Here is a 10,106-nt window from a genome sequence, read left to right on the forward strand (position 1 = left end):
AGGCAGGCTGTTCTCCCTGAGCCCCAGGATTGGGTGCCAGGAAATGGCCTTGGCTTCAGCTCAGACCCCACTGTCAGCCAGCTGTCAGCAGGTGTCTGCCTGCCCTGCTGGGATTTAGGTAACTTCCATTTGAACCCCTAATTCATGCCTGAGTCCAGAGCGCTCCTTGGTTTTTTAGAGGACTCCCAGCAGCCTCCATCATCACTTGGCCCATGCGTCCGGCAATGCTGTCTCAGGCCCCTCTCCAGGCCCCCCACCACAGGGCACCTGGGCGCAGAGCTCAGCTCTTCTCCGCGTTTGCACTCTGTGCCCAGCGTTCTGTCAGGTCAGTGATGACCCCAGAGACGAGCTGGTGCCTGGTGACGGCAGCAGCAACAGTCCCAGTGACGGTGCTGGTCATGGTACCACCAGCTGGGCACTCAGCGTTGAGCCAAGTACTGTTTTCTTGACCCTTGACCTATAGTAACTCATTAACCTCTTGAGGTAGGTGTGCCTGTTATCTCATTTACCACATGAGGAAAATAAGGCACAGAGAAGTTAAATGACTTGCCTAAAGTCACACAGCTAGCAGATGAGGGACGCAGGACTCCCACATCTGGCTCCAGAGTCCACCTGGCAGCTCCAGGGCGGTGACCGGTCTGCTCAGGTCAAGTCCTTCAGGGCCTCCGCTGCCTCCTTTCGGTGGTTTCTCAAGAGAGGACCTTCCGACATGCAGAGCGCGCCCTGGGTCCTAGCCTCAGCTCTGTTACGGGCCTCTGTGAATTCAGGCTGGCCGCTTAGCCTCAACGAGCCTCCGTGGCCTTCTCTGTAAAGTGAGGATCTGGGGGGGGCAACAGCACAGAGACCCCCTCCCCCCGCCCGGGGCGGCCCGCTGACGCTCGCCCTGTGCCCACAGATTCCATGTACATCGAGGACCTGGAGGCGGTGCAGAAGCTGCAGGACCTGCTGCACGAGGCGCTGCAGGACTACGAGCTGAGCCAGCGCCACGAGGAGCCCCGGAGGACGGGCAAGCTGCTGCTGACGCTGCCCCTGCTGCGGCAAACGGCCGCCAAGGCCGTGCAGCACTTCTACAGCGTGAAACTGCAGGGCAAGGTGCCCATGCACAAACTCTTCCTGGAGATGCTGGAGGCCAAGGTCTGATGGCCCGGCACCTGGACCCATCCCTCTCGCGGACGGACCGGCGGACGGACGGACCGCCGCGGAGACCTCCACCGCCACCAGCCTCGACCTTCAAGCCCTGTATCATGGCCGTGAGCAGTCCCTGAGGAAGGGGTTTCTCGCCTCCCGGCTGTGTGCGGAGTCCCGAGTGCAGCGGGGCAGGGGAGTGGGGGAGGGGAGGGCAGGGCGTGGGCTCATCTGTAACTGGCTTTTTCTTTGGTATGTTTTTTCCTTCTCCACGGGTAGTGCTGAGGTGTGGGCCAGGGCTGACTCCCTTGAGACTGGAGACCATCGAGGAAGCGCCCCCTTCCCCCAGCAAACCCCCAAGAGACGGCAGTGCATATCCTAACCTCACCCCCACCCCCATCCCCCACCCCAAGCCCTGGGTGGGCAGTGCCCAGCGCCCAGGACCCCACCCCATTCAGGCTGGCTGCCACCAGGAGGTTGTCCCTTCCCAGAGGGCAGGTGCTTTCTTCTAGAGGCCCCGCCTACTCTGAGGTTCTTTGGGGCCCCTCCAGAGGCCCCACACCTTCCCCAGTCCAGACGGCTCCCGGCCTGCAGCCTTTCAGCCTGACACACAGCCAGCTCCTGTTAGGGACTCGCCATCCAGAGAGCAGCTGTCCGAGCTTGTGCGTCTTCCGGGCACCCACCCCTTGGTGCCCTTCCACCTGCCTGTCACCGCTGCACCGAGGCCCACCTGTCCTCCTCTCCTCTCCCAGGAGATCCCTGCTACTCCCTGCCCCTACCTCAGAGCTCACTCAGTGGGTTCAGCCGGCCAAGGTGGCTTCGGGTCCATAGCTGGAACAGTGCCGGCTCCAAAAAGAGCAGGGTCCAAGCAATATTCCCAGAGCTCCCCCTTCTGCTTGCTTTTCCCCTTCCCCCTGTCAGCCTTCAGGGCAGGTCCAGAGCAGGTGGGCCTGTGGGAAGTTCGGGATTCTGGGGCCTGGCCCCATCTGAGGGCACCCTGGGCACTGATTTCCAGGCTGCTAGTCCTAGGGGGAGTGGGGCAAGATGGGGAGAGGCTTGAACCAATCTTCGCTGAGCACAAAGTCCCAGAAGTGAGATAAGGAGACGGGGGAACCCTGAAGAAGGGGTGCTCGGGAAGTTGCCAGCCTGCCCGAGGGGCTGGCTTCTGTGGGCAGTAGACATCGGGTCACCCTGCGCCTTGTATTCCAAAAGGTTGGGCACACCGGTGCCCAGAGGGGTTGCTGCTGCCACCCTGGGACTGAGGTGTGACATAACTCCCCGAGTGCACTGAAAAAGCCCAGCTCTGTGGCGGGACTGCCCGTCTTCTTGGCTGCTGTGTTGGGTAACTAACCACCCCGGTCTGCCCAGGATGTTCCTGGCTTTAGCACTAAAAAGCTGTGTCCCGGGAAACCCCTCCGTCCGGGCAAATGGGGACAGTCACCAGATACCTGTGAGTGGCCTCGAAAGTTGGTTGTAACCCACTTGGGGAGGCCTTTAGCACCCCATCCGCTGCACGCAGGTTGGCCGATGGCGGCTCTGAGGGTCCCCCGAGGATGAAGGGGGGGTTGGGCGTGATGGGGAAAGCCCTTTCTGAAGCGGGGATCAGAGCAGCCCTACCTGGGATACTTTCTGGGGTTTCCACACCCATTGACCTGACCTCCTAGCCCTGGAGAGGCACTCGTCACTAGGACACCAGGCGGCCAGGGGCTGCCCCCAGCCCTGCAGCCTTCCATGCGAAGCAGCTGATGCTGGTTTTGCCACGCTGCCCCTCCCCCACCCAACATGACCCCTCTGAACTGGGCTGAGGGTCACCCCGGGCCTGAGGGTCGGCTAAGACCCAGCAGCCACAGAGTAGCTCTCTGATGTCCTCTCGTACAAAACAGAAAGGGTTCCGAGAGGCCTGACAGCCCAGTGACATGTGCTGTCCCGCTAGCCTGTGGGGAATCGGAGGCCAAAGCCACCTGACAGTCTGCGTTGGAATTTTTGTCCGGGGTGCTTCATCCCTAGTGCTCTGGTCACCAATCTGGGTGGGCTCACGGGCATCGAAGCGTCAAGGGACCCGAGCAAAGCCCCCAGCCCGACAGCTGTTAGGATCCATGCCCTAAGTCCGAACTCGAGGTCCCTCATGGTGAGAGAAGCCAGGGTTGGGAATCCCCCCCTGCCTTCCGTTGTGCTGTGTGCTTGAGGAGGGGGAGCTGAGGGTGGGACCTCCTCCCCCGGGGGGCAATTCTGTCGCCAGCGTGAGTCCCCGAGCTGTCAGCCAGGGCGGGGCCTGTGCACAGCTGGTATTTACAGAAGCATCTTGGCTACTGGTACAAGTGGTGGGGGGTGTGGTGGATCCGGGGCTTCTGCAGGTGTCCTGCTATCAGAGCCTCTGGGGGGGGGGGGTGGCGAGCCCGATGGCTCTGTGCCAGTGAGCTGGACGCTGCTCCTCACTCAAACCCCCGTGGCCGCAGGAGACGGGTCCGGCACGACGGGAACTCTGGCTGGTGGGAACGGCTGGTGTGTACTGATGCAGCCCCTGGACATTCAAAGAAAAAAATGTAGGCCAACTTCTTAGTTGGAGGCCTCGCCAGCTTTGGGGCCTCCCTGGGAGAGGGGGCCCTGACTTAGTGGGGGATGGTGAAGCGAGGAGAGTTTAGGATGCCCACTCCCCCCCAAATGGGGAGGAACTCGCTTGCCCCCAAAATTGCTGTTCCTGGAAAATCTGTAAAAGAACAAATTGCCCTTCTCACTTGTACTCTCATGATACAGGTCATTGAAATGAACCAAGAAATAAAATGTAAAAATCCAACCGTGGAGAAGGTGGTATTGGCTGGGTTTTGTTTGGTCCCCGTGTCCCCCCCCTTTCTACAGCTTCTAGACTGGTTTTGTCACACGGGAGCCTGGGTAGTGGCTCCCAGTTTTTGCATACAGAAGATCTTGATGATTTCCCCAGGCCACGATTGAGGAACCAAGTAGAAAGATCTCAAGGGCATAGGTGGGGGGGGGGGGGGTAGGGCTGCAGGGGAGTCAGAATCTGCACCCAGCTCCGTGGCAGGGGCCCCCCTTCCCTCTTGCAGACCCTCCCCTCCCCCTGTGCAGATGGGAGAAGCCTGGGGGGGCAGACAGGGAGCAGTGACAAACCAGACAAGACAGAGGGGCCCATGCCCACGGAACAGCACCAAAGAAAAGCACGATGTGGAAAGATTGTTTTATTTTCTGATAATGATTAAATGGCTGGAATGGCGTCTTCAGATGTATATATTTTTTAAAATGGCAGTCCTTCATTGCATCCCCCTCTGTACGTATTTCTGCCTCTGTATGTGTTCTCCCCCAGACTCCCCCACCCACCCCATGTAAATCGAATGCCGTCGGATTCTTCTGTCCTGGTCCCATGTATCTGGCATCTAATAAATAAGGAATGGCCTGTTGGAGAGTTTCTTCACACGTGACCTTTCTGGGCTCGCTGTCCCCTGGACAGCACTGCCCTCAGCCTCAGGCCGATGCTGGGCCTGGCCGTCAGGAGAACCAGCTCAGCCTCCGAATTCTCTGGACATTCAAGTAGGCATTTTAAAAGCATGTTCAGTGGCAAAACTCAGGAATGCAACTTGTGAAGCAGGATACAGGTCTGAGAAGCCCCCTGCTACTTCACAGACTTTTGACGTGACTTCCAACGTGGGAGGCACTCTATTATTATCTTCATTTATGCCAGAATAATGGAACATCACATGTATGCGAACCAAAAACAGTTCACTGCCTTAGGATTCTGAAATGCATCTGTGTAAGCATACCTATAATGCTGACTGCACAGAGATCCCACGTGTCATCCACATTTGGGAGCAGGGAGAAGCAGAGGGGACGGCCTGAAACGGAGGAGCACTGTATCAGGATGTCTTTCATTGCAAGTAAAAGACACCCCAGTTTATATCAGCTTAATGGATTTATTGTCTTGGATTTATATGAAGTCCGGAAGTGGGGCAAGCATCAGGCAGGGTTTGATCCAGAGGGTCACAAAGTCAGTAGGGCCATGGCTCTGCTTCTCTGGTTCTCTCAGTTCTGCCCTCTTCTGTCTGCTTTGCCATCAAGCCAGCCTCTTTCATAGTAGCAAGAAGGCTGCCAGCTTTTCATTTCACATTGTAAGGAGAGAACATCTCTCCCTACAACCATGGAAAATACCTGAGCGTCATTCTGAATCCCAGTGGCTCTTGTGCTTATCTCTTAAGGGATCATTGGGACCAGCTTTAGGGGGGACTAGTCCCACTTAACTGTCCAGCTGTTACATACAAAGAGTTGAGTGGAAGTCTAGGAGACAGCCAGCCAACCGTGATGCCCACAGAACGCATACACATGGACAGCGCAGGCTCTGGTCAACTTCCAGTGAGCCGTTTATAAGTTTCCTGAAGCTCTTGGAAGATCGCATTCACAGAGCAGTCTTTGAACGCGATACTTAGCAAGTCTTATGCATGAAATGTTTTGTGGGAATGAAAGTACCCAGTTTGTGGATTATTTTAGGTAATTTCCCAGTGTACCCTCACTACCTCACGTGTGTATGCATACATACTTACACACACACAGCTGGTATTCATGCTGCCACCTTAAAAAATAATCAGGGAAGACAGTCAACCGTAATATCACGTAACATAATCAAAATAGAAATACTTACCGGACTATCTGTATTTTAGGATTTTCTCTACTACTTCCTCCCATCTGTATAGATAATTATGGTCAGACTAGCTAATAGCTCATTTCAAGAAAGACTTAAACCTCATTCATATCTTTCTCTCTCCTCAATTCTCTAAATAGTCTCGCCTTCCTGTTACCAAAGAAGTGAAAGGGGAAAACACAATTTAAGGTCATTCATTTGCTCAACAAATACCTACCGAGGGCCTGCTGTGTGCCAGGCACTGTCCTGGGCACGGAGACTATCTCAGTAAAAAGAAAAACACAATCTCTATTTTCATGGAGCACACAGTCAAGTGGGAGGAAGAGAGAGACAATGAACACAATAAATAACCAAATTACATTGTTAGATAAGTTCTGTGAGGGAAAAAGCAGGGTATGGGGGATCAGGAACGGGGAAGTCGGATATAATTTTAAAAGGAATGGTCAGAGCAGCCTCAGTGAGAATGTTACATGTAACAGTAAGGTGAGGAAAGTGAGGGCCACGTGGGTGTCTGGAGATAAAGCTCTCCAAGCAGCAGGACCAGCATGTGCAAAGGCCCTGAGGTAACAGTATGCCACGTGTGTTCAGTGAGCATCAAGGAAACAAGTGTGGCTGAAGTGGAATGGGTGAGGCAAGAGGGAGTGGGGCAAGTCATGCAGAGAACATGAGGACATAGTAAGACTGTCTTTCACTCTAAGTGGAAGATTTTGCATAAAGGAATGCCATGATCACACGTCTCAACAGCAGCCTTTGGCTGCTGTATGGATATGCTGTAGGAAGGCCCGGTTGGAAGACCAACTAGGAGACCACTGATGAGGTGACTGACTTGGACCAGAGTCAGAGGAGAGTAGGTCTGAAGAAGCACTTGGGTCCTGGATCTAATCTGAAGCCACCAGGGTTGTCCCCCACTGAGCTGGAAAGACGCAGAGAGGGCAAGTCCGGGGGCCGGGTGGGAGAATCACCCACGTAAGTCTGAGATGCTGTTGGACGTCCAGGCAGGGATGCCAGGAAGGCAGCAGGCCAGAGGGTCAGCGAAATCGGGAACAGCGAATGACCTTCGTTGGTAACAGGTGTTCACACGGGATCTCTACCGGCCATGAATTCCTCCTCGCAGCCCCCCAACGCCCTCCGTTGCTCTCTATCTAGCCTCAAAGGCAGTAAAGTAAAACGTTGTAGAAACACAGGTTTCTGGAGCAGAAGGGGCTGCATGATCGCCTTTTTATGCCATTATTTGACAGTTTTGAGAACTCAGCCTGGACTCTAGCCTTGCCCCCAACTCTCAAAAACAGTGTGGGGTGCGGACTGGAAGGGGCACAGATGCTTTCTTGGTTTGGACCACCAGTTCTCAAATGGGGTGACTGTGCCCCCAAGGGCATACTTGGCAATGTCTGGAGATGTCTTTTGTCGTCAGGCTAGAGGGGTTGCTGGCATCTGGTGGGTAGAGGCCCGGGGAAGCCGCTGCAGCTCACGGGGCGGCCCCACCACGCACGGTCACCTGACCCACAGCGGCAACAGGGCTGAGGCGGGGAAATCCTGATTTACACATATTCTGGGCATCATCAAGATAAAAACACTCAGGGTTCCACAGAGCAGAATTTGGGGGTCTTAACTCATTCCTGAGCTCCTCCTGGTACCAGATGCTCCCTCTACCCCGCCCGGTCCGGCTCTGACCCCAAAACATGCACCCGGGGCAAACACCCACGCTCTCCGTGAGTGGCTCCCGTTCAGATCCCAGTGAGGGGAAGGGAGGGAAGGGGAGGGGAGGGCAAGGGAAGGGAGGGAAGCACCAGGGCCTACCATCCTTAAGCGGTCAGGTCACGACCAGTTTCCTTTTACTCAGAAACTTGACGTTGGGGGAAGCACCCGTGGCTTCCTGTCTGGAAGAAGTGGGGACCCTTCTGGCAGACCTTTGTGCTCCCGGTTTCAGGTGCTCCGAACAAAGGTGACTCCATGTCCGCCTCTTCCTAGCCCCACACGGCTCGCGCCCACGACTGTCCCCACATTCCGCTCCATCTGTGGGTTTTCTCTTGTTACCTTCTCCCTTCACCTGGGCTGGGCAGGAGAGCCTGTGTCTGGTGGTCAGAAGCCAGCCTTCTCTACAGGGGGCTGGTGGGGAGGGACAGGGCTAGGAATCTTCAGAGACTTCTCTGGGAAATTCTGCAGACATCCCTCCCTTGTTAGCCGAATGCCCAGCGCATCTGTGCCCAGATCCCTTCGGCAGCTGTCACAAGGCCAAGCGAAGGCACTGGGGCTCGCGCTTGGGTCCCAAAGAGTCTCTCCCCACTTCCCCTGTGGAGAAGAGAGACAACCAGACCTTCCCGCCCTCTTCCCACAGGCAGACATGACAAGCCCCCACGATCAAGCTTGGAGCCAGGCCAAAATAGGGTGGAAAGGGCCCATTCTCGAGGCCGCTCACAAGTGGGAGTACTAGACAGCGCCCCAACGCCCAGCCGGTCACCTCCAAAGCAACAACCATGCAGCAAGCCGCAAAATGACCCAAAGCGACCCAAATCTCTCCCCTCAGCATCGTCCACACCGTTCGTGGGATGTCGCATGATGAATGCACTGCGAACGCCATCGACCTCGTTCTGCATCTCCCTGCCGCACGCAGAGCCGCTCCCGCACGCCTCCCTCGTGCACCTCCAGACTGCCCAGCTTCCCCCCGCTCAGCCTCCCGGCGCCCTCCTCCCACCTCCTCTCCCGGGCTCCGCTCCTCCCTACCGAGGCCTTAGGCTCTCCAGCTTCCTTCCACTCTCCCGCCCCAGCTGAGGAGGAGTCAGAAGCTGATGCAGGGAGCAAAACCTCTTCGCTCACAAAGGGTAGGGGTGCGGGCAGCCGAGGAAGGCTGAAAACCTCGCCACCTCAGACACTTTATTCTGCCTCTGCTGCAAATTCACTTCGCTCCCGAAGAACAGAAGGCCCCACAGTCCCAGAGAGCCGCCCTTCCCCTGCCCGCGGGCTGGCCACGCACATGGGGGCCCCACAGAGGCGGGTCGCGTCCTTCCGGAGACCCACCGCCAGGCTCAGGCTGGCAGTTAAGTCTTCTTTCAGCAAACACCCAGAAAGGCAAATCTCTTCCGATCCCGGGTGCGCTGCCCTCATTTTTCCTGAGTGATTCTGGTCACTTGGGCCTGCTCTCTTTGCTCATTCATTTGTCACCTGGCAGGCGGCGGGATCTGGGGAGAATGGGGGGACTCCTGCTGTAGCAGAGAAGATGAACTTCGAACTAGCGGTTTACAAGGGTATCTTACGCAGGAGACGTTCAGCAACATATGGGAGCAGGAGCAAGTAACAAGGGGACCAATGGGAACCAATGCAGCCTTTTGATGGGGGCAGGTTGGCCCAGGAAGCCATATTGCAGAAGCAGGCAGAGACTGAGATCTGAAGAAGTGGAGGGAGTTAGGGGAGGTCACGAGGGGTGTTTCAGGGAGAGAGGGAGGTGTCCAGGCCAAGACAGAGAGAAAGAGCAGCTGATGTGTTCCAGGCTTCCTCAAGAGACCGGCAGAAAAGACCATTGGTTGGTTGGTGGCAGAGGAGAGGCCAAGAAGAGGGACCGGATTGCACGGGACTTGGTCAGCCTTGCTCAGGACATTGTTCTCTATCTCAGAACAAAGGGGAAACCCTGGCAGAGTTTTAAGCAAGGGAGGGACCTCATCAGATCTGTCTCTCCCACTGAGACACAGGGGGTCAAGCTTTCTGTCCTCAGTGGATTGGCCACCTGGCGAAGCATGAGCTTTGGATTCAGACTGGCCTCGGCTCAGAAGTCCCTGCCCTGCCCTACCCTTACTGGTGGTGTGGCCCCGGGCCTGCTAACTCCCTCCCCATCTGCACAGTGAAGCGGATCCGACCCCGTAACGATGCTACCAGATTACGTGAATGGGATGTTAGCTATATCCCAGACACTTCACACATATTGTCCCAATCAATCATTCCCCGCGAGTGTTTGACGTAAATGCCGCCGTCTTCATTTTATGGGGGCTTAAAGCTTCAGAAAGCTTAACCAACGTGCTTACAGTCATAGAACTCAGATTTGAATCCACATCTGCATAGGCTCAGGTCAAGTCCCTTCTCTCGACTGCCAGCCATGTTTCAGACTAGCCACGTAAAGGGTCAGACACACAGTAGGCACGCTACACCTGTCGATTGCTTTCTCCCACTCCTCCCATGGCAGGGAAGCACCCAGCCTCACAGGAGCCACCCCCAGCCGCAGATGTCTGCCCCCACCCCTGCCAAGGCCAGGTTGCTGCCCATCCAGCCCCTCATCTTTGCAGGTGGACAGGAGGGAAGGAGGGGACGCAGACAAGCACTCCCGGCGGGCTTCTGGGCCTGCTGCCTG

At 56.3% G+C, this 10,106-nt stretch overlaps 1 protein-coding gene across 2 annotated transcripts in view; it reads left to right on the plus strand.

The window, feature by feature from the left end:
- ESRRB (estrogen related receptor beta) overlaps nucleotides 1–4,543 on the plus strand; it is a 169,120-nt gene extending 164,577 nt beyond the window's left edge. For both annotated transcript variants that reach the window (XM_045807757.2, XM_045807756.2), the window contains exon 7: nucleotides 896–4,543. In XM_045807757.2, the coding sequence (XP_045663713.2) occupies nucleotides 896–1,140 (245 nt within the window). In that variant the 3' untranslated portion in view covers nucleotides 1,141–4,543. The remainder of the gene's footprint in view (nucleotides 1–895) is intronic.
- Nucleotides 4,544–10,106: the final 5,563 nt, after the last annotated feature.

The sequence above is a fragment of the Ursus americanus genome, chromosome 26, assembly GCF_024610735.1.
Source record: "Ursus americanus isolate L20-20 chromosome 26, mUrsAme1.1.p, whole genome shotgun sequence".
Taxonomy (NCBI): domain Eukaryota; kingdom Metazoa; phylum Chordata; class Mammalia; order Carnivora; family Ursidae; genus Ursus; species Ursus americanus.